This window comes from Saimiri boliviensis, chromosome 19 (genome assembly GCF_048565385.1).
Source record: "Saimiri boliviensis isolate mSaiBol1 chromosome 19, mSaiBol1.pri, whole genome shotgun sequence".
NCBI lineage: Eukaryota > Metazoa > Chordata > Mammalia > Primates > Cebidae > Saimiri > Saimiri boliviensis.
Window position 1 is genome coordinate 29,636,248 of NC_133467.1, and position 25,396 is coordinate 29,661,643.

A 25,396-nucleotide genomic window follows, 5' to 3' on the forward strand; every position below is an offset into this window, starting at 1 on the left:
TGCAGTGAGATGAGATCACACCACTGCACTCCAGACTGAGTAACAGAGCGAGACTTGGTCTCAATAAACAAAGAAACAAAACCCTATACAGCAAGTTTTACTTAAAGAAGTCTCACCTCTATGCATGTTTCCTCCCTTTGCTTAGAGGCAGAAGTTTTTTTTTTTTTTTTTTTAATTAGTTTTAGTTTTGTTCTTCCAGTGGGTTTTGTTTTTCATTTGTTTGTTTATATATGAGCAATATATAAATGTATATATTTATTTATATCCCTCATACTCTATATACTATTGTACACCTTGCTGCTTTCACATAAAAATACATCATGAAGATTATTGCACATCAGCAGATAGAGATCTTCCTCATCCCATTTTATCATTCTATAGTAATATTCCATTAAATACATGAATCGCAGTTTATTCACTTATCCCTCTACTTGCAAGTCTTTGAGTTGTTTGGAATATTTTTCAATTAAAAATACTACCTTATTCACAAGTCATTTTCTAATCATGCCTGTGTAGTTTTGTGATAAATTTCTAGATTGAGATTGTTCTATCAGATGGTGAAGGCATACACAAATTTGCAAGATATTGCCAAACCATCTTTTACTATAGCTGTAACTATTTTGTATCCTAACCAAAATACGAGATGTTCTATTTTCTTTCACCATCACCAATCCAATAAGTTTTCAAATTTTTGATTTTCACCAATATGATAGGTAAGAGATGTTATCTCAGCATAGATTTAATTTGCATTTCTTTTATTGTGAGGATGGAATTTTGAAACAGGAAAAAGGGCTAGCAAGCCCCTGTGATGACCAAGAGCCTGAGCATGCTTTCAGTTATTTTCTGTCTTATGTCAGAAAGCATCTTCACACCACGATTGTGAATGTATTCCCAAGAATTACCAAATTTCTTCTTCCATCATTAATTGCTCTGTCTTCAACTCCCAGAGTTCCCAGGGAATTGAATAATGAATTGTCCAAAGCCACAGAAGAAAACTTGGTATTTGAGAACCTATCTCTCTGATAACAAGTTCCTTGATCGGTGAAACTACACTATGCCAAACAGCAAAGAGTGGGAATTCCAAGGAAGAACAAAGATCTGTGACAAAGAAGTTCGAGGAAAGATACACCCCAAGTGTGAGGAACAGCTGGTAAGCAAAGTAGCAAGGTGAAACAAACATCTGGGTTAAGAAGAAGTTAAGATTCCAGGCATCTATGGAGATGAAGGAAAAAAAAAAAAGAAGTGAAGTAAAGATGAGTCATGAACTCATCTTTTCTGTTTTAGTTTTATTTACATAGATTCATTTTTGAGATATATAGTGATTTCCTGTAGCTATTTGAGTATACCAGTTATCCCTCCCACCTGCACCAGCCCTTTCTCCAAAAGGTACAATGCTTGAGGGTGTTCAAAATGGCTTTTTATTTGCCAGTGGCTAGGAGCCTTAGTCATGGAATGGGCTGTCTTCATTCACAATGTCCCACCGTTTTCTATTCCCATTAATATCTTCCATTTTTAGTGTCCTTTGATCCATGGAAATGCCACCCTTTCAATTTTCCCATTGTATCTGAGCATATCAATTCTCTCAGCATCCAAATGCTTTTTGAGCACCAAGTCTAAGCTAAGCATAGCCCAGTCCTATGCAACTTCAGCAGAGAATGGGTACCAATACTGCAAAAGCAATGGTGTGCTTCCTAGAAAGGATCCCAGCAGACAGAGAAGGTGATGATAGTATATAGTAATATACAGGCTGCAACACAGTTTCAGAGAGCTTGACTTCAGCATTGAAGTCAAGCTTCACAGCTCCCTAGCCACGAGCTTCACTGATTCCACTGTGTATTTAAATGTGCTTTACCCATTTCTGTGAGTCACATGGGCCATGTAGAGGGTAAAATGTGTTGGTCATTTTATCACCCCGCCCTTCTCATTTCCTGAATCTCATGAAGCTGGCTGAGTCTCACAGACCACTAGAGAAAGAGATATTTCCACAGGAGGCACAACTGCTTCCACATCCCTCCTCAGAGCTATCCCTTGACTTGGGGGGTGAATTTCAGGCCAACAGGGCTGCCTGGGATACAAGAGCATTCTCCATGGATCTTCCTTACTACCACGGCCCTCTGACCAAGCGAGATTGTGAAACCTTACTGCTCAAGGAAGGGGTGGATGGCAACTTTCTGTTAAGAGACAGCGAGTCGATACCAGGAGTCCTGTGCCTCTGTGTCTCGTGAGTAGCCTCATCTTGCATACATGTGACATCGTGCTTTGAATGTGGCAAAGGCACAGTAAAGGAATACATGTCCCTCAGTATTTCACTCTGACTTTGCAGTCAAAATGCATAGTGAGAAATAATGGACAGTGCCAGGAGAGGCTTGTGTCTGTCCATGCTGCCCCATCTGCCTTGCTCTCCCTGGTGTAAATGCCTACAGCAGACTCTGCAGCAGCAGGAGAGATATGGTGGTGGGGAAGGGAAGGGCTGCAGGAAGAATAGGGGTACAGGGGAATGGAGAGAAGGTACAAATGTCAGAGGTCCTGTTCTCCAAAGATCTGTTTATTTGGTATGGAAATGGCTAGGGGTTTTTTAAGAAAATTGAATCTGAAAGACTACTTATTCTGCAGCATCAACTTGCAATACTTAAACTATAAATCCTAAGAATATTTCACATTTTGTTAGATTTGTAAAGGACTTCAATATTCGTCATTTTCTTTCATTCTTGTAGTCTATCAAGGCAAGCGTAGGCAGTCACCATTTCGTAGGTAAAGAAACAGAGACCTTGGTTTCTCAAATAATTTGTTCGTGTTAAAACTCATTTGGAATTTCCAGAGTCTAAGTTAAATATGAAATTCCAGGCCGGGTGTGGTGGCTCATGCCTGTAGTCCCACCACTTTGGGAGGCTGAGGCAGGGGGATCACTTGAGGTCAGGAGTTCGAGACTAGCCTGGCCAACATGGTGAAACCCTGTCTCTACCAAAAATACAAAAATTAACTTGGTGTGGTGGTGTGTGCCTGTAATAGCGGCTACTTGAGAGGCCGAGGCAGGAGAATCTCTTGAACCCAGGAGACAGAGGCTGCAGTGAGCCGAGATTGCACCACTGCACTCCAGCCTGGGCAACAGAGCGAGACCCTGTCTCAAAAAAAGAAAAAAGAAATTCCAGATCACAGTATCAAAGAGACCCAGTGGAAGGAACTTGCTTATGCCCAGTTTAGAAAGCAATCCTGAAGAGAAATCTGAACAGAAATCACTAGAAACCTCCTATCTTTATGTAATTACCTCTTTGTAAAGTAGGGACCACTGAACCTGTTATTATACCTGTAACAGAAATTGAAACCCCAGTGTTTCTTGTTAAAGAAAAAAATTACTCTGTGTCATTTGTTAAGTCATAGTTGGGAGGACTTTACTCAGGATCATCACAATAGGTACAGGGACCACTGCAAGGAACTCTTGCAGTGCAGAAGAGAGATTGGACTCAACTCTGAATACAGCACAGACAAGTGGGAATTGACGGCCAAGGAGTAGTGAGGGGTCAGTGGCTAGAAAATTACTCAGAGGAAACATCAGGGGTGAAGGGGATTCTGGCTAAGCCAGCCTAACAGAATTGTAGCTGAAGACAGGCCAGGGTGGTCAGATGTTGCCTGGGGGATGGTGGAGGATGAGGAATCTCATCAGAACCTGACAGTGATCAGATACCTAGGGTGAGGTGTCCTTGCCAAACTGACTTAGTAGGATTCTTTGCTAAAACTGGATTTTACAAAGAAGTGTACAAATGGGCCATGGAGTAGGCTCAGAAGTCTGATTATAGACAAAAGTGATTGTCGTTACTAACAGAATACATTGGGACATACTTCTTCCTTTAAATGATACTGGAGAGACAGGCTATCTCTCTCATACCTACATCCACAGTACCATTTAAAGAAAAACATATATAGGCTAGGTGCGGTGGCTCACGCCTATAATCCTAGCACTTTGGGAGGCTGAGGTGGGCAGATCACTGAGGTCAGTAGTTCGGGTCCAGCCTGGCCAATGTAATGAAACCTTCATCTCTACTAAAAATACAAAGATTAGCTGGGCGTGGTGGGGGTACCTGTATCACAGCTACTCAGGAGGCTGAGGCACGAGAATCACTTGAACCTGGGAGGCAGAGGGAGCGGTGAGCTGAGATGGTACCACTGCTATCCAGCCTAGGAGACAGAGAGAGACTTTCCATCTCAAAATAAAATAAATAAGCAAATAGATAAAGAGTGGGTAATATCTGGTTACATGGAAATGGGATGGAAGGCGTTTTAGGAAGGGGAGGGGGGAACAGGGGTCTAGAAGTTGGATACTTTGAAGTATGTACATAAAGGGTTTCTAAAATGTAGTTTAGAAACCAGCTTTTGGAGAAGGAGGATGGAATAAGATCATGGAGTTTTGAAAGAATGGTTCTATAGCTAATGGGGAAACATGGATGGTTTTTGGGCGGGGAAGTGACAACACTAGCGAATGTAGGAACTTCAATGTGATGTGAACACACTGAAGCTGGGAAATGATGGCAACAGAAACCGTTGTGCCTCTGGATGGGAGATGGTGAAGAGCTAGCTGTGATGGCGCAAGCAGTGAAAAGGGAAAACAGAAGAAGGCGCAAGGGCAGACTGGCCAGGATCTCAGTCTACATGGTCAATATTGGGATTCGCCCATCCGCCTGCCTGCCTGCCTGCCTGCCTTCCCTCCCTCCTTCCTTCCTTCCTTTCCTTCCTTTTTCTTTCTTTCTTTCTTTCTTCCTTTCTTTTCTTTCATTCTTTCTTTTGTTCTTTCTTTCTTTCTCTCTTTCTCTCTTTTCTTTAGACAGATCTCACCCCAACTCCCAGGCTAGAGTGCATAATCATGGCTCACTACAACCTTGACCTTCTGGGTTCAAGAGATTATCCTCTCAGCCCTTCTGAGTATCTGGGACTACTGGTGCACACTACCATGTCTGGCTAATTTTTAAATTTTTTGTAGACATGGGATCTTGCTATGTTGCCCAGGCTGATTTCAAGCTCCTGGGCTCAAGAGATCCACCCACCTCAGCCTTCCAAAGTGCTGGGATTACAGGCATGAGCCACTGCACCCAGCCTATAGGGATTCTCTTTGAAACTTGATATTTATTCTCAACTGTTCTGTGGGGCATCAACCCAGCTTGCATATTCATCTAAAGCAAAGATCACTGAGAAATGCTAAAAAATAATAATAATAAATCAAGTGGAAAGGCAATACTTGTTAAGCCCCTCCGCATGATCAGGTCTCACCTGCATCCCTAGGCATGTCACTGAAAGGCAAGCAAAATTTCATTCACCCTCAGGCTTAAGGCTCAGGTCAAGTGACCCCTGTAGCTACCTCCTCCTAGAGCCTTGTTAAAAAACTTATTATCATGCAGATAAGTATGCAGTGTTAAATTCTAGTTGTTCAATAATTATTTGAAATCTCTCATATGTCAGACAGTGTGCTGGACACTCAGTTGATGCCTTCAACTCAGCTCAGTGTTTAGTGGGGAAAATAAAAAAGGAAACGGACAGTGTGACGCATGTGATAATTATGAGGATCGGACTATCGTGAGGGCACTGCAGAGCTGAGAGCAAAAAGTGAACTGGATATTGGAGCTGAGACTTTAGGAGAATAAGCTGAGACTTTAGGAGAATAAGTTCATTCATTCAACAAGCATATATTGAGCACTTATTATGTTCCATGTGGGTCCTAAGCATTGGTAATACAGTGTTAAATACTACTGGCTGTGTTTCTGCCCTCCTGAAGTTCCATTCCAGTAAAAGGAGAAAACATGATGAAAATGGAACAGTCACATGACAGAGAGAGACAGAGGGGCTGCTTTCCACTGGGTACAGGAAAGTTTTCTCTGAAGAGGTCACATCAACCAATTCATGCATCAAGATACAACCCTTTGCAAACAAAGCCAGAATTACTATTACGACACAAGTGTTAGCCTGCCTGTCTTCCCAGACACAGAAAAAGTTCCCACGTGGGTGTTTTCTATGAAGCAAACATTTCGCTAAGCATGGACATGCATTATCTTATTTGTCCTTTGCAAAGTCCTTTGCAGTAGGGGACATGATCACTATTTTGTGAGAAAATAAACTGTAGCCTCTTATTTAATAACTTGCCTAGGGCCAAACTGCTAATATGTTATTACGTTCCCTCTCTTACCTATGTCCCCAGCTTCACTGAAATATATTTCAGTTAATCACCTTGGATGAGGGGGTCTGAAGGCTTGGCAGTGGACTCTGATATGCAGTTCCCCCTTCTTCTCTGCTGCATTAAAATGGCAATACACTAACCTCAGCGCTTTCATGAAGTTAAATATCTAGTAATGAAGACACTATGAAGAAGGTCAGAAACAGAGAAAGTCACAGAGCAAGTTGACCCAGCAGCATATGACACTCATCAAAAAGCTGTGTGGTAACTGTGGACAGGAAATGTCTTCTGATCATACACTGTGATAGAGCTTCTAGACAACTCCCATGTGTAAAATGCTGTCTGTGTAGTGTGACTTTGTGAGTGTGAGGAACTCTAAGTCTGCCTTTATCATCAGTTGAATTAAATGGAGTAGCTATTAGGAGGTGCAAAGGGTTCATCTGCAAGCGTGAAGGAAAGAATAACGTTGCAAAGCCGTAGGAAGCCTGCAGGTGACAAACACCTGAGCCCTAACATAGTGCACGCTCTCATTGAGAAGAATAATGGCAATGTCTTTCTATTGCCTTGAGAGTCATTGATGCATCTCCGATTCTGAGACTTTTGGAAGGATTGTACAGTACAGAAGAAAAGAAATGCTCCACTCCGTTGTTGTTGCTTATAAAGCTAATGAAAGTTAGTTTTAGAAAAACCAAATGTAGAAAGGTACAAGAAAGAAAGCAGAAGTTGTATCAGTCTCGCCACTGTGAAATCACCATTTAAAAGAAATATTTCAGCATACCTCTCTCCAGACTTTTCTCTGTGCATTTACAAGCCAATATATGTGCATAATAGTTTATTATGTATGATCGTTTGCAACCTGTTTTTTTCATAATTGTAGGTATCTTTCCTTATCCCTTTATGATTGCTTAGTAGTTTATTGATTTGCTATATTATAATGTATATATATCATACATTTAGGTTATTTTCAATTTTCATTTCCAATTTAGTTCAGTGGGCCCAGTGTAATTTGGGATGATTAACATTTTTGTACTTACATCTTTGAAAGTTGGCCCAACTCTCTAGTTAGGATAAAATCCTAGATGTTTAAAAATCTTCACGCACACCGACAAATTAGTACCACAAAAGGTTGCACCAAGATACAATGAGGTCAGGAGCAGTGATAAGGCCAGAGGCCAAAAGTCTTCAAATATTTCTTTATTGACTTGGGTTCCCCACTTGCATCATGGAATGGAAAAATGCAGAATACATTGTTGACACTACAGGGCACAGGGGATTGCATTTCCTTCCACTGACCTTTTGAAGATTAGGTAAAATAAAAACTTGAATACGAGTAAGTTTCTCCACAACGGTGGCCACACATGAGACCATGCTAATCTGTGGACAGTTCATGCATTGAGCAGGGATTCAGAGATGGGCACAGCACTTCATAGAATGATTACCTTGAAAGCTAAACCAGATTACAGAGAGCAAAACAATTCAAAGATATGGGAAAACTTGCCCTGTATTCCAGCCTTTTTGAACCTCAACTGAGAAATTAATGCCAAAGATTTTTAAATGATTTTTACATGTATTTATTATGTATTTCACATAAATGATGACAATGATTTCCGTGGAATAAACAAACAGGGAGGATCTACTGTGTATCACTCCCACACTGAGGGTCAAGCCACTACATATTTACCGAGAACACAATAGCACAAATAGGAAACACTTTTTCTATCTGATGCCCAAAACCAATCACGAAAATAGCAAAACCATATATATGTATATATGGGATTAAAATTTAGTTTATATATTATAAAAATAAATTATATTCATCTACCTTTTAATGCCATGAGTGTGTCTTACAGCTTTATTGAGGTATCATTGACATAAAAAGTGTACAATTTGATGGATTTTGACATATGTATATACACCTATGAAACTAACGCAGCCAAGATAACGAACATATTCATCACCTCCAAAACTTTTCTTGCACCCATTTGTAATCTCTCATTACCATATCTTCCACCTAGGCTCAGACTCCAGGCCAACATGATCTGTTTTTTGGCACTATGGATTAATATGTATTTTCCAGAATTTAATATAAATCCAGTCATAGAGCATGTAGTCGTTTTTGTCTGACTTCTTTTATTCAGAATAATTATTTTGAGATCCATCTATGTTGTTGCATGTGTCAATAGTTCATTCTTTTGCATTGCTGAATATCGTTCCACTGTAGGGATGTATCCCAATTCGTTTGCTCATTTATAGCTCTTACAACTAAAGTTGTTATGAATATTTGTGACTAAGTCTTTGTGTGGGCACATGCTTTCATTTCTCCTGGGTAAGTAATCTGGACTGGAACAGCTAAGTTGTGTGTTCCACAGAGGCTTATCTTTTTTAAGAAACTGTCAAACTGTTTTCCAAAGCGATTTTACTGTCTCACCATTCCCATGGGCATTACATGAGTTCTGATTGATCCACGGCCTTACAGATATGTGGAATGGTCAGTCTTTTACATTTTAACCATATTAGTAAGTGCGTAGTGGCATCTCATCATGAGTAGAATTTGCATTTCACTAATGACTAATGATACTGAGTATCCTTTCACCTGCTTATTATTTGCCAGTCATGTATTTTCCTTTCTTGTTTTATTGAGGTTCAACAGCAGATTTTACTTTTTATTTCTAAAAACTTAAAGTCTAACTCAAGTAAAATAAGCTGTACATATTTAAAGTATGCAATCTAATTTATTTTATTTGATAGATAAAAATTGTATGTATTTATTGTGTATAATGTGATGTTTAAAAATATATATATGTTGTGGAATGACTAAATCTAGCTAATTAACATATGCATTACCTCATCACATTATTATTTTTGTAGTGAGAAAACAAAATTGCCTCTCAGCATTTTTCAATAATATATGGTTTTTATTTTATTTTATTTTATTTATTTTTTTGAGACAGAGTCTCACTCTGTCACCCAGGCTGGAGTGCCGTGGCACCATTTCAGCTCTTTGCAACCTCCATCCTGCGTTCAAGTGATTCTCCTGCCTCAGCCTCCTCAGTAGCTGGGATTACAGGTGCCCACCACCATGCCCAGCTAATTTTTGTATTTTGTGATTTTTATATTTGTAGAGACAGAGTTCGACCATGTTGGCCAGGCTGGTCTTCAATTCCAGACCTCAGGAGATCTGCCCACTTTGGCCTCCCAAAGTGCTGGGATTGCAGGCCTGAGCCACCGTGCCCCATCTAAGCATATAATATATGGTTATTAACTGTAGTCACAATGTTGTACAACAAATCTCTTGTCTAGCCGAAATTTTGTATCCTTTGACCAATATCTCCCCAGTCCTCCCTTTCCCATGGCCAGTGCCTGAGAACCACCATTCTATTCTTTAGTTTAATGAGATCAACTTTTTTTAAATGCCACATATGAGACTATGTGGTTGTTTTTCTTTCTGGGCCTGGCTTATTTCACTTTGGATAATGCCCTCCAGATTCATCCATGTAGTTGCAGTAACAGGATTTTATTTTTCTATGGCTGAATAATATTCCATTGTGTGTGTGTCTGTGTGTATGTGTATGCGTAATTTTCTTCATTCATCTATTAATCAACTTAGGTTGATTCCATGTCTTTGCTATTATGACTAATGCTGCAATAAAAGCAGGAGTGCAGCTATTTCTTCAACATATTAGATTTGTTTCCATTGAATATACACGCAGTAGTGGGGTTATATAATAATTCTATTTTTAATTTTTTGAGGAACCTCCATACCATACTGTTTTCCATATGGCTATACTAATTCACATTCCCATCAGCATTGCACAAGGGTTACCCTTTCTCCATATCCTTTGTCTTTTTGATAATAGCCATTCTAACGGATCTGTAATGACAGCTCATTATGGTTTTGATTTGCATTTCTCTAATGATTAGTGATGGTAAGCATTTTTTCAGAAACCTATTGGCCATTTGCATGTCTTCTTTTGAAAAATGTCTATTCAAATTCTTTGTTAATTTTTAAATACAGTTATTTGTGTTCTTGCTATTGAGTTGTATGAGTTGCTTATATATTTTGGGTATATACCCCTTATCAGATGTATGGCATACAAATATTTTTTCCTACTATGTGGGTTGTCTCTGTTTCTGCTTTTTTTTTTTTTTTCGAGATGGAGCCTTGCTCTGTTTCCCAGGCTGCAGTGCAGTGGTGCAACCTTGGCTCACTGCAACCTCCGCCTCCCAGGTTCAAACGATTCTGCACCTCAGTCTCCCAAAGTGCTGGGATTACAGGTATGGGTCACTGTGCCCTGCACTGTGGGTTGTCTCTTTGCTTTGTTGTTTTCTTTGCTGTGCAGAAGCTTTTAAGGTTGATACAATGCTATTTGTCTATTATTCGCCTTTGTTGTCTGTGCTTTAGGCATGATATCCAAAAATCATAGGTCAGACTAATGTTGCGGAGCTATTCTCCGATGGTTTCTTCCAGTAGTTTTACAGCTCCAGGACTTACATTTAAGTCTTAATGCGTTTTCAGTTGATTTTCACATATGGTATGAAATAAGGATCCAATTTTTATTTTTCTGCCAGTTTTTCCTGAAGAGTTTATTGAAGAGGCTGTTCTTTTCCCATTGCGTGTTCTTGATCCCGTTCTCAAAAATCAACTGACAGTAAATGCATGGGCATATTTTCATTGATGAGGTGTCTGCTCAAATATTTTGCACATTTTAAAATTAGATTATTTTATTATTATGAGTTGTGATAATTCTTTACATGTTTTGGATGTGAGTCCCTTATGAGATAGCTGATTTGCAGTATCTTTTTCCAGTTTGTGACTTGTATTTTCCTTCTTTTAATGGTATATTTCAAAGGCCAGAGATTCTCAATTTTAATGAAGCCCATTTTATCAGTTTTGCCTCCTGTGGATCACGGTTTTGGAGTTGTATCTAATAAGTAATCTGCCTACTTTGGGGTTGATTGACTATTTTTTATGTTTCCAAATTATCTCTTGTGAGGACTTGCTAGCTATAACTCCTTGAGTTTTAGTAGTTTACTTAGTATTTATATTATACATGTTTAACTTATAGTCCATATTTGAGAAACGTTATGCCACTTCACCTGTAGCATCAGAACCTTATAATAACATCCTTTCATTTCTCTCACACTTCACCTAAGCCTTTGTGCCATTATTGTCATGCATTTTTCCTTCTATGTATTTTAAAACTAAGAGAAAATATTAGTGGCTGGGTGCGGTGGCTCACGCCTGTAATCCCAACACTTTAAGAGGCCAAGGCAGGCAGATGGCTTGAGTTCAGGAGTTTGAGACCCACCTGGGCAATGTGGCAAAACCCCATTTCTACAAAAAAAATGCAAAAAAACTAGCAGAGTGTGGTGTTGTGCTCTGTAGTTCCAGCTACTCATGAGGCCGAGGTGGGAGAATCGGTTGAGCCCAGGAAGGTCAAGGCTGCACTGAGCTATGATCATGCCACTGCACTCCCCACTTGGGTAACAGAGTGAGACCCTGTTTCACACACTAAATAAATTAATTCAATTAAATAAATAAAACTAGAGAGAAGTATCAAGACTATGGAAGTTGTAGACAGACCTTCTTTCCTTATTCTCGTTCCTAGAGCAGAGACTTTCAACATCAGAATAAGAGTTCCCATTTCAAGACCCTGTTTTTTTTTTGTTTTGTTTTGTTTTGTTTTGTTTTGTTTTGTTTTGTTCTTTCCAAATTCCCACAAATGGAAGGGCCTGAAAATGATTAGTGCTATGGTTTGAATGACTCCTTTGAAACTCATGTTGGAATTTAATTGTTGTTGTAATAGTATTAAGAGGTGGGACATTTAAGAGGTGATTAATACTGTTATCTCTCATGAGTGAGTTAGTTATTGAGAAAGTAGGTTCCTGATAAAAAGATAAGTTTGGTCCCCATCCTGTTTCTTTGTGTCTCACCCATGCGATGCCCCTGCACCATATTACAACATAGCAAGAACACCCTCACCAGATGCAGCTCTTCCACCTTGAATTTTCCAGCCTCCAGAACTATGAGCCAAATAAACTTATATTATTTATAATTTACCCAGTCTGTGGTAGTCTATTATAGTGACAAAAAGTGAATTAAGACAGTTTCTTTTGGCCAGATGCAGTGGCTCATGCCTGTAATCCAAGCACTTTGGAGACTGAGGCGGGTGGATCACATGAGGTCAGAAGTTCAAGATCAGCCTAGCAAATATGGTGAAACCCTGTCTCTACTAAAAATACAGAGATTAGCTGAGCATGGTGGTGCATGCCTGTAGTCCCAGCTACTCAGGTGGCTGAGGCAGGAGAACCGCTTGGACCCAGGAGGCGGAGGTTGAGGTGAGCCAACATTGCACCACTGCACTCCAGCCTGGGTGACAGAGTGAGACGCAGTCTCAAAAAAAAAAAAAAGTTTCTTTTTAGGATTGAAGATGAACAAAGGTATCACATATGAAATATAATGATAGATGTTACTTGGATTTGCATAGAACATTATGATTTACATAGTCATTTTTCCACAGGTTCAAAAATACTGTCTACACATACCGAATCTTCAGAGAGAGACATGGGTATTACAAGATACAGGTAAGAACAAAAAAGGACTGTAACAACAACAGCCAAAGGCTGAGGAAGAAGAACCTGGGAATGTGTCTTCTACCTGAGCCATGACTACGTGAAAGCATTCTAAAACAGAAAGCACAATGCAGAGATGAGAGTCAGATCAAGAGTTAACCTGGTTTTCCCCTAAGAGAAATAAAAAGATTCTAGGCTTGGGTTCTACTTTTGAATAACCCCCACTGTTATTCCACTGTGGCTCCTCCAGTGGTCAATTGCACCAACCTGGACTCCAAGCAAAACCTCTGTTGAATTAGAAGACTCAACAGTGATGCAGGATGGAACCAGAAAGAGACAGAGTCTCACTCTATCACCAAGGCTGGAGTGCAGTGGCACCATCTCAGCTTCCTGCAACCTCTATCCTTGTTTGAGCAATTCTCCTACCTCAGCCTCCTGAGTAGCTGGGATTACAGGTGCCTGCCACCATATTTTCTGTATTTTTAGTAGACACAGGGTTTTACCATGTTGGCCAGGCTTGTATCAAACTCAAGTGATCCACCCACCTCAGCCTCCCAAAGTGCTAGGATTACAGGCGTGAGCCACCGTGCCCAGCCAGAAAATTCTTTTTATTTTAAAATTATTCTTAAAAGGTTATATTAGAAAATAGTACTTGGTGTATAGCCAGTAAACAGAAAACAACTATTTACAACTTAACTGAGTTGTGCTGCCATTCCTACTTTCCATTTATATTAGGACTTTTTTGGTCTCGTTTTCCTCACTTGGAGTTTCTGAATTCCTCCAGTATACAAATTGCATATTTTAAAGACATGTAATCAACCTAAATGCCCATCAATGATAGACTGGATAAAGAAAATGTGGTACATATACACCATGGAATATCAAGTAGCCATAAAAAAGAATGAGATCATGTCCTTTGCAGGGACATGGATGGAGCTGGAGGCCGTTATCTTTAGCAAACTAACACAGGAAGAGAAAACCAAATACTGCATGTTCTCACTTATAAGTGGGAGCTGAGTGATAAGAACACATGGACACACAGATACCTACACACACTGGGGCCTATTGGAGGGTGGAAGGTGGAGGGTGGGAGGAGGGAGAGAATCAGGAAGAATCGCCGATAAATGCTGGGCTTAATATCTGGGTGATGGGGTGATCTATGAGGCAAACCATCATGGCACATGTTTACCTATTGTTTACCTGTATAACAAACCTGCACATCCTGTGCATGTACCCTGAAGCTTAAAATAACATTTGGAAAATCTTTTAAAAATTTCATTTTTGTATTTCCATCAGAAGTCCACTTCTGATCATCCTCTAAGATAGCAAAGCCTCCCAGTAGGGTACAGACATAAGCTCTTAGAGGGGTACCCTTCACAGTGTATCTGCAAGAACTGCCCCAGATAAACTTGCCAAGGATGGGGTTCCCTCGATACTCTGGCCGCATTGAGATCCCTCGAATGCAAATCCTCTTTACTCAGAGTGGCTCGAGTCAGAGGTTGGTCTTAGAAATGAGAGTTTCTCCTTACAAGAGCTCCTGAAAGAAGCACTAAACACAGAAAGGAACACCAAGTACCAGCCACTCCAAAAATTTACCAAATGGTAAAGAGCATCGACACTATGAAGAAACTGCATCAACTAATGGGCAAAACAACCAGCTAGCATCAAAATGGCAGGATCAAATTCACACATAACAATATTAACCTTAAGTGTAAATGGGCTAAATGCTCCAATCAAAAGACGCAGACTGGCAAATTGGATAGAAAGTCAAAACCCATTGGTGTACTGTATCCAAGAAACCCATCTCATGTGCAAGGATACACATAGGTTCAAAATAAAGGGATGGAGGAAGATTTACCAAGTAAATGGAGAGCAAAACAAAAGCAGGAGTTGCAATCCTAGTCTCTGATAAAATAAACTTTAAACCAACAAAGATCAAAAGAGACAAAGAAGGACATTACATAATGATAAAAGGATCAATGCAACAAGAAAAGCTAATGATCCCAAATATATACACACCCAATACAGGAACACCTAGATACATAAAGCAAGTTCTTAAAGACCTACAAAGAGACTTAGACTCCCACACAGTAATGGTGGGAGACTTGATATCACTCCACTGTCAATATTAGACAGATCGACAAGACAGAAAATTAGCAAGGATATCCAGGACTTGAACTCAGATCTGGACCAAGCAAACCTAATAGACATTTACAGAATTCTCCACCCCAAATCCACAGAATATACATTCTGCTCAGCACCACATCACACCTACTCTAAAACTGACCACATAATTGAAATTAAATCACTCCTCAGCAAATGCAAAAGAATGGAAATCATAACAGTCTCTCAGACCACAGTGCAATCAAATAGAACTCAGGATTAAGAAACTAACTCAGAATTGCACAACTTCCTGGAAACTGAACAACTGGCTCTTGAATGTTGACTGGATAAACAATGAAAGGAAGGCAGAAATAAAGATATTCTTTGAAACCAGTAAGAACGAAGACACAACATACCAGAATCTCTGGGACACATTTAAAGCAGTGTCTAGAGGAAAATTCACAGCAATAAATGCCCACATGAGAAGCAAGGAGAGGTCTAAAATCGATGCCCTATCATCAAAATTGAAAGAGCTAGAGGAGCAAGATCAAAAAACCTCAAAAGCTAGCAGAAGATAAGAAACAACTAAGATCAGAGCAGAACTGAAGAAGATAGACACAAAATAACCCTTCAAAAAATCAATAAATCCAGGAGCTGGTTTTTTGAAAAGATCAACAAAACAGGCCACTAGCCAGATTAATAAAAAAAGAAAGAGAGAATAATCAAATAGATACAATAAAAACGACAAAGAGGATATCAGCACAGATTCCACAGAAATACAAACTACAGTCAGAGATTACTACAACAACTCTATGCACATAAACTGGTAAACCTGGAAGAAATGGATAAATTCCTGGACACTTGAACCCTCCCAAGCCTAAACCAGGAAGAAGTTAAAACCCTGAATAGATCAGTAACGAAGGCTGAAGTTGAGGCAGGAATTAATAGCCTACCAACCAAAAAAAAGCACAGGTCCAGAGGGGTTCACAGCTGAATTCTACCAGACATACAAAGAGGAGCTGGTATCACCCCTTCTGAAATTATTCCAAACAATCCAAAAAAAGGGAAGCCTTTCCAAATCATTTTATGAGACCAACATCATCCTGATACCAAAACCCAGCAGAGACTCAACAAAAATAGGAAAACTTGAAGCAATATCCATGGTGAATACTGATGCAAAAATCTTCAATAAAATACTGGCAAACCGATTGCAACAGCACATCAAAAATCTTATACATCATGATCAAGTAGGCTTCATCCTGGGGATGCAAGGCTGGTTCAACATATGCAAGTCTATAAATATAATCCACCACATAAACAGAACCAAAGACAAAAACCACATGATTATTTCAATAGATACAGAGAAGGACTTTGACAAAATTCAACAGCCCTTTATGCTAAAAACTCTCAATAAACTAGGTATTGACGGAACGTATCTCAAAATTGTAAAACGGATTTATGACAAACCCACAGCCAATATCATACTGAATGGGCAAAAACTGGAAGCATTCCCTTTGAAATCTGGCACTAGACAAGAATGCCCTCTCTCACCACTATTCAATATAGTATTGGAAGTTCTAGCCAGGGCAATTGGACAAGAAAAAGAAATCAAGGGTATTCGGTTATGAAAGGAGGAAGTCAAATTGTCTCTATTTGCAGAAGACATGATTGTATATTTAGAAGACCCCATTGTTTCAGCCCCAAATCTACTGAAACTGATCAGCAACTTCAGCAAAGTCTCAGGATACAAAATCAACATGCAGAAATCACTAGCATTCCTATACACCAATAACAGACTTAAAAAGAGCCAAATCAAGAATGAACTGCCATTCATGATTGCTACAAGGGGAATAAAATACCTAGGAATACAACTAACAAAGGATGTAAAGGACCTCTTCAAGGAGAACTACAAACCACTACTCAAGGAAATAAGAGAGGATACAAACAGATGGAAAAACATTCCATGCTCATGGTCAGGAAGAATCAATATTGTGAAAATGGCCATACTGCCCAAAGTAATTTATAGATTCAGCACTATCCCCATCAAGCTACCAATGACCTTCTTCACAGAACTGGAAAAAACCACCTTAAAGTTCATATGGAAACAAGAGAGCCCACATAGCCAAGTCAATTCTAAGCAAAAGGAACAAAGTTGGCGGCATCACGCTAACTGACTTCAAACTATACTACAAGGCTGCAATAATCAAAACAACACGGTACTGTTACCAAAACAGAAATATAGACCAATGAAATAGAACAGAGGCCTCAGAGGCAATGCCACACATCAACAACCACCTGATATTTGACAAACCTGACAAAAACAAGCAATGGGAAAATGATTCCCTGTTTAATAAATGGTGTTGGGAAAACTGGCTAGCAATGTGCAGAAAGCAGAAACTGGACCCCTTCCTGACACCTTACACTAAAAGTAACTACAGAGTAAAGACTTAAACATAAGTCCTAACACCATAAAAACCCTAGAAGAAAACCTAGGCAAAACCATTCAGGACATAGGCATAGGCAAGGACTTCATGACTAAAACACCAAAAGCATTGGCAACAAAAGCCAAAATAGACAAATGGGACCTAATCAAACTCCACAGCTTCTGCACAACAAAAGAAACAGTCATTAGAGTGAACTGGCAACCATCAGAACGGGAAAAAATTTTTTGCAATCTACCCATCTGACAAAGGGCTAATATCCAGAATCTACAAATAACTAAAACAGATTTACAAGAAACAAACAAACCCATTCAAAAGTGGGGGAAGGATATGAACAGACACTTTTCAAAAGAAGACATACAGGAGGCCAACAAACATATAAAAAAATGCTCATCATCACTGGTCATTAGAAAAATGCAAATCAAAACCACTTTGAGATACCATCTCATGCCAGTTAGAATGGCGATCATTAAAAAATCTGGAGACAACAGATGCTGGAGAGGATGTGGAGAAATAGGAACACGTGTACACTGTTAGTGATAGTGTAAATTAGTTCAAGCATTGTGGAAGACAGTGTGGCAATTCCTCAAGGACCTAGAAATAGAAATTCCATTTGACCCAGCAATCCCATTACTGGCTATATATCCAAAGGATTATAAATCATTCTATTATAAAGACACATGCACAAGTATGCTCATTGCAACACTGTTTACAGTAGCAAAGACCTGGGACCAACCCAAATGCCCATCAATGTTAGACTGGACATATACACCATGTAGCACATATACATCATGGAATACTATGCAGCCATAAGAAACAATGAGTTCGTGTCTTTTGTAGGGGCATGGATGAATCTGGAAACATCATTCTCAGCAAACTGACACAAGAACAAAAAATCAAACACCACATGTTCTCACTCATAGGCGGTGTTGAACAATGAGAACACATGGACACAGGGAGGGGAGCATCACATACTGGGGTCTATTGGGGGCAACTAGGGGAGAGACAGTGGGGGGTAGGGAGTTGGGGAGGGATAACATGGGGAGAAATGCCAGATATAGGTGACAGGGATGGAGGCAGCAAACCACATTGCCATATATATACCTATGCAACAACCCTGCATGTTCTGCACATGTACCCCAGAACCTAAAGTGCGATAATATAATAATTATATTTATATAATTTCTTTTTTTTCTTTTATAATTATATAATTATATTTATATAATTTCTTTATATAAAGAAATATAAAGAAATATAAATATAAAGAAATAAAAATATAAAGAAATATAAAAATAATTATATTTATATAATTTCTTTATATAAAGAAATTATATAAATATATAAAGAAATCTTTAAAAACAAAACAGAAATGAGAGTTTCTGTGAACTGGAAGTGGTGTGAGCTCTGGCCACTCACTTTCAGTTCATCAGCTCACAGAGGCAGCCTTGAAAAACCACTGTTTTGAGAAGTGCCACATTTTACACACAATTACATGATAATGTCTAATCTTCTTTCTCGTATTTTTGCAGGCTGCAGAAAATGTTCCAAAACAGGTCTTTCCAAACCTAAAGGAACTGATCTCCAAATATGAAAAACCAAATCAGGGGCTGGTGGTTAGCCTTTTAAAGCCAATAAAGAGAACCAGCCTCAGCTTGAGATGGAGAGAAACGAAATTGGAGTTGGAAACATTTATGGTAAAATCCCTCACACGGGGGCCAGAAAGGATTCTTAATTCTATTTCCACCAATTTCTTCCTTTGTAAAACTCAATACAGATAAATGTTCTTTTCTATGACATTCTCTAAAAAGCTTCATCCTACTAAGAGCAATTTCCATTTTGTTGAGAAGTGGTATCCCCTAAGGCTGGCTACATTTGCAGCCAGGAGAGCAAGGGCGGTTCCTGGACAGACAGCTGACTTCAAATTCATTCTGTGAACTTGCGCAGACCATTCAAGTTTGAGAATAAATGGGCAAATGAGCGGGTTTTCAAATGAGAAAATCACTTTAGCCCTTCAATTCCTCCCCAATGCTCATACTGTTACATTTTGCCCAATATTTGCTAAGCATTCATTTATAAAGCGCTGGGTGTCAAATTATGTCAGATACATTTTTAAAGGTATGAAGGCATGGCGGAAAAAGAGATGGTCAGTAAATCTGAGCACAGAGAATCCCTGCCGAGGCCTATCAAATTGTATCACGAGCAGTCATTCTTGCTTACCCACACCCTTGAAATCTGCTCTCAGGAAAGAATTTATTATTTGTCATTTGCAATGTTGTTTGAATTTAACCCAGACTTCCAGAGACACTTAGGGCTTAATCCTATTTTCCCATGTTGGAATGTGTGGTTATATTCTCAGTGAAAGGGACTGCGGTTATCAGTGGCAGGTGATGGGATGAGATGAGATGTCCTCCCTAGGTCGGGGAGCAGAGGACAGAGAGTTCTCGGAAAGCCTGCAATCACTCCATGCCTTTCTACACTGTCCGCAGCAAAGTCACCCTTTAGGCTGCCAGAGCTGGCTTCTCATCTCCCCAGCAAGGCTAAGCATATTGTTTCAATGATTAAAATACAACCTCCTCCCCTACCATTATTTCTCTGTCCCCCACCCCATCCCCATGAAGGGCAGTGTGTACTCGTGGACACACAAAAATCACTTTCTATAGGTCCAGCTCTAGAAATGTAGCCCCACAGCTACTTTCCCCCAAAATTTATAGAATAAAAAGTATAAAATGTGGCAGAGCTAGAAACCCAGGAATGTATCTGTGCTGCAGCCCTTAGGCAAACCCAGGTGAGCTGCTGGGACCAGCTGGGGTGGTGGTAGTATTTGTCTCGACAGTGAGAAAAGAATCACAAATCCCAAGAGACGAACCCTCGGAAATCTTCCCCAAGAACTGGGCATGAATCCCCCTCTACCATCTTTCCACGCCGGGCCAGTGCTGACTTACCAACTTTCCAGGCCGGGTCAGTGCTGACACAGCGAGCTCCAAAATCCTCGGCTACTGAAGAGGAAATCTTCCCCGTCACCCTCTTCTTCCCCTTCCCTTTGCTTCCTTACAACAAGCTTCAGCTGTTCTTACTTCAAGGGAAGCACGGGTGTCTTGCTGGTGAATGGAGACACCTGTGCGGGAAGCTCGGAGGCTTGGCTTATAAAGGGATCCCCTGGCCGGGCGCTCACACCTGTAATCCCAGCACTTTGGGAGGCCGAGGCGGGTGGATCACGAGGTCAAGAGATCGAGACCATCCTGGTCAACATAGTGAAACCCCGTCTCTACTGAAAATACAAAAAATTAGCTGGGCATGGTGGCGCGTGCCCGTAATCTCAGCTACTCGGGAGGCTGAGACAGGAGAATTGCCTGAACCCAGGAGGCGGAGGTTGCGGTGAGCCGAGATGGCGCCATTGCACTCCAGCCTGGGTAACAAGTGCGAAATTCCATCTAAAAAAAAAAGGGGGGGATCCCCTATTTTGTTAGGAGAGCTCCCTGTGGTACCCCAGCCTTTGAAGATATAACTTGGAGGTGGCACCAAGTGGGCTCTGTGCCTGGGGAGGGGTCTTCTTTCTTTTGAGTGGGGTTGTTTGATATGACTTCTGGGTGTGGTCTTATGACTGGTCTTCTGCTTTTTTTCTCTCCAAAGAACAGTAACAGTGATTATGTGGATGTCTTGCCTTCAAGTTAAGGCTGCTGGACAAAGCAAGTTGAAGAGATGGGTGACAGGTCTCACTGGTGACCACTTCTGCAGGCATAGGTCCAAAGCACCAAACTCTAGTGGACAATTAGACTCTCTTGGTCGTGTACCTGAAGATGTTCTGCTCACCAGCATCAGAGGGCACTCTCCCTATCCCTGCCTCCCAGACATGCACCAGAGCAATTTCAAAGCCCTCTCCATTTTCACTCTTCTTTCTTGGAATGGGACAGCTTGAACCTTTTCCCGATGACTTGTTAAAAGTATCACCCTACATCATGGCTGACACCCTCCTTCAGACCATGCAGTCAAAGGAGCAGCTTCATCCAGAAGAGGGCACACTTGCCTGTGAGTTTGAAGCCCTGAACTCCAGTCCTGTGGCTGTGTGACTTTGAACAGGTTTCTTCCCACCTCTAGGTCTTAGTTTCTTTGTCTATGTGTTTCGTGGGATGATAGACACTGCCCCAGGCTCTCTGTTGAGCCTGCTTGTGTCAGGTGATGGTGAGGGATCGGGAGTGATGGAGATGCCTATGGTCAGCACGTTCTCTGTACCTGCTGGACACAAATGTGCACCCTTCTCCCTCCAGCCTGGGCTACTCCCTTCCTGGTTCTTCCTTCTAACCTTAAACCAGCTGGTGAGCATTGCCCTGGCCACACTTTCTCCATGATTTTGCTCAATTCTACTTATGCATCAACCATTTCAACAGCATGAATATGGTTCTGTACAGTGATATAGATGGAGATTTCTAAGATATTCTATGTGTGATTTCTGTTCCCCACTAGGTTCTACGTGCCACGAAAGCATGGTTGGGTCTCCCTTGTGTCCTCTACAGTGTAGAAATTTGTGCTGCTCAGAGCTGTGCCCGGTTTAGAGAAATTGACTGGAAGCACATTGCTGAGGGGGGTTTGTTGAATTGGTTTCTAAGGTTTATTGAAATTGATTTGCTGAATTTTTCTGCTTGTTCAAAATGTGAATTAGGACCTGGTTAGTTTGAAATGTACCAAATTCTATGCCCTTTCTCTTACCCAGCATCAAATTGTAGTAATTCATTTCACCCCATTGGACTTAGCGTCAGAGTTTTTAAAGAGAGGAGCTCTAGACTTACAGGTAATATGAACAGACATTGTGGCTGGAGTCCCAGAGTACGGACCATTGTGAGCTTTGGGGTCATGGCAAGTCACGGCTCCTACTCCTACATGTGTCTAGTAGGCAGGACAAATGCCCTCTTTTACTTTTCAAAACTGACTTAGGTATTCATGGACCTTGATTCCTCCATATACATTTTATAATAAATGCATGAAATTGCTCAAAACCTCATTTTGGAATTTTGAACGAATTTGCAACAAATTTATAAATAGGAGAGAACTGACGTTCTTGTGATTTCTCCCATGCATAAACATGCCACATCCATTTTCTTGGGTCATCTTATTTTGCCCTTTCAGGGAGTCATAAATTTTCAAGACCGAAGCCTTGTATATTCTGTTAGATCAATTCCTAATTATTTTTAGTTGCTGTAAATGCTGTCTTATGTTTTATTACTTTTCTAATAGGCTATGGTGGTAGTGAAATGTTGACCCTCTCATTAGATCTACTAGTTTATCTGTTGATTCTATTGTGCTTTCTGTGTAAATGACTTTTGTCAGCTGTAAATAATATTTTATTCTCTTTCTTTTCAATATCTATGCTCATTTATTTTTTGTGTTTACCCATTGGTTAGGCCCCTGTGTATATTAAACAGTCCATAGTCATGATAGTGAGTATTCTCATGCTGTTTCCAGTATTACAGGGAATGCTTAGAAATTATTTAAGGATGATGCCTTCTTGTAACCTTATTAAAGGCAATTTTATAATTTTTACTAGAAATGTTTTGACATTTATTGTGATTTTTTTCTGCATCTATTGAGACAGTCACATTCCTTTTGTCTTCACTCCATTATAAAGGTGAGTTATGAAGTTAATAAAATTGTTGATTATCATATCATCCTTGCTTTGTTTAACTTGATCATATTATATTATTTTTCATAAACTGTGGGATTTGGTAAGTTATTATTTCATTTAAGATTTTTGCATTAAAACCCATAAACCAAATAAGACTATAATATACTGAATCATGGTTATACTGTTCATGTAAGGTGAAGAAAAGTCTTTCTCTTTTTAATATTTTCTGCAACAACTTTTTAAGGTAAAGGTTATTTGTCCCAGGCTGGGTGCGGCGGTTCATGCCTGTAATCCAAGCACTTTGGGAGGCTGAGGTCGGGGGATCACTTGAGGTCAGCAGTTTGAGATCAGCCTGGCCAACATGGTGAAACCCCCATCTCTACAAAAATACAAAAACATAGCCAGGTGTGGTGGCACACACCTGTAATCCCAGCTACTCAGGAGGATGAAGTGAGAGAATCACTTGAACCCAGGAGGTAGAGGTTGCAGTGACCCAAGATGGTGCCAGGGCACTTCAGCCTGGGTGGCAGAGACCCTGTATCAAAAAAGAAACAAAAATAAAAATAAACTTATCTGTTCCTTGACATTTTTTAGTACGGTACTTTCTTATAAAACTGAGTTTGAGGCTCTAGTGGAGTGGAGTGGGGGGCATTTTTTATTACTGTGTTAATATTAATACTTATTGATTTGTTAAAATATTTTGCCAATTTTGACATTTTTTGTTTTTCCAGAAATGTATTGATTTTGTCTGTTTTCACAATTATGGGCAGATAGTTCATAGTATTCTTGTATTATTTTAGTGATTTCTTGTGACTATAGCCACATCTCCTTCCGCACTCTGTGTCCTATTTGGATCTTACTCTTTTATATTTATAGATTTTATCTATCTTGTTAGTCTTTTCAAAGCCAGCTTTTGGTTTTGTTAATCTTTTTTGTTACTGTTTTAAAATTGCTATTCTCTGTTTGATTTCCAACTTCATTTCAGGAGGGCTTATCTGACTTGTTTTCAATACTTGTTATTATTATTTTATTTATTTACCAACAGGATGTGCCCAATGTCAATACTTATTATTTTCTAATAAATATAGTTAAAGTTGTGAATTTAACTCAAAGTACTATTTTAGCTGTATCCCATAAATTTTAACACAAATAGTGTTTATTGCTGTTCAGGTCAAAGTACTTTTAATTCTTATAAAAGTTATCTTCTTCCATCCAAAAACTGTTTAGAAGTTTGTAACTGTTTTCAAACATACATTTTTAGTTATTTTAGTATAGATTTCAGACTGTATCATGTTAAGATTAAATAACAGCTTGACTTCAGTTTCTGAGGTTTCCTTGCTGACCCGGTATATGTGAACATGCTGTGAATATTTCATCTATTTGAATTGCTCTTTGTATTCATTTTAAACTCATTCTCTTCACCTCTTCCCCTAGAATCATATGTATATCTTGAATCAGATGTATTCAAGATTATAGATTATGTAGAACAAATATTTTTATAGATTTGTATATTTTATCTATCTGATCTATCAGCATCAGAGAAAGAGAAATCTTTCATTTTAATTCTGTGTATAATAATGTTTAGCTTTCTGATTATCATAGTATATTAACTATTTTTGTCATTTTACCATTCTTATTTTAGCTGTTTTAAGTTCATATTTTTACGTGTATATATTTTTATTTTATCTTCATTTGTTTCTTTTATTTTATAAAGTATTTCTCCTTGTCTCTTATTAGTTTTGCCTTTATTTATATTTTACATCATATTAAAATTGCTATCCCAACTTTTATTCATACTTTCCCAGTTTATAATTTTCTGCCCTTTCATTTCCAAGTTTTTTGCACCTTTTATCTCTGCCTTCTGTGGACACAATATTGCTGGATTTTTTTTTCCTCCAATTTAAGATTCTTTCTTTTGGTTGGTGAATTCAATACACATGCTTATTATAATTTGTTCTATTGGAATTTATCTCTGCCATCTTATACCATTCTTTCCATTTAGTATTCATTTTTTTCTTTTTTTCTCCTTTTCTGCTTTCCATTGAATAGATCAAATTGACCTCTGTTAACTTGAAAGCTCTATTAAAAAAAAAAAAAAGTTTTAGTGGTTACCCATAACTTACTAGGCCCTGTATTTTTATTTTGCTCTATAATGTTATAAATGTATCAATAGTTATAATTTAGCATACTCTCTCTCATTTCTCTTCTGTCACCATCACCAATCCCATTAGATTTTCTGATATTATCTAAAATTTTAATTGTTATTTACTCTTTTGGGTCCTCTATCATTTAAGTAATGGTATACTTTACTGAGTCAATTACTTATCCTGGTATATTTACAAACACATAGCACTCTCCCAAGTTTCTCTTCTTGCTGGAATATTTTCTGCAAAAGTATTTTGCATATTTGAAATTTGCTAAGAGAGTAGATTTTCAGTGTTCTCATCAAAGATGGTCTTTGAGTCGTAAACATTTTGCAGTCTTTTTAAAATTTTTGATTAATTT

The 25,396-nt window shown here is 39.2% G+C and overlaps 1 protein-coding gene across 1 annotated transcript; it reads left to right on the forward strand.

The window, feature by feature from the left end:
* The first annotated feature begins 1,935 nt into the window (after positions 1-1,935).
* On the forward strand, positions 1,936-24,443 carry SH2D1B (SH2 domain containing 1B). Its single transcript, XM_003943386.4, has 4 exons — positions 1,936-2,221; positions 12,679-12,742; positions 18,804-18,968; positions 20,905-24,443. The coding sequence occupies exons 1-4, from the start codon at positions 1,938-1,940 to the stop codon at positions 20,944-20,946; spliced, it is 555 nt and encodes a 184-aa protein (XP_003943435.2). The 5' UTR covers positions 1,936-1,937; the 3' UTR covers positions 20,947-24,443.
* Positions 24,444-25,396: the final 953 nt, after the last annotated feature.

Excerpts from the sequence above, each read along its gene's own strand:
- SH2D1B (XM_003943386.4), top strand. The coding sequence starts at position 1,938 with ATGAAGCTGGCTGAGTCTCACAGACCACTAGAGAAAGAGATATTTCCA. Across the intron at positions 12,743-18,803 it reads ATGGGTATTACAAGATACAG|GCTGCAGAAAATGTTCCAAA; the intron begins GTAAGAACAAAA and ends GTATTTTTGCAG. Across the intron at positions 18,969-20,904 it reads TGGAGTTGGAAACATTTATG|AACAGTAACAGTGATTATGT; the intron begins GTAAAATCCCTC and ends TTCTCTCCAAAG.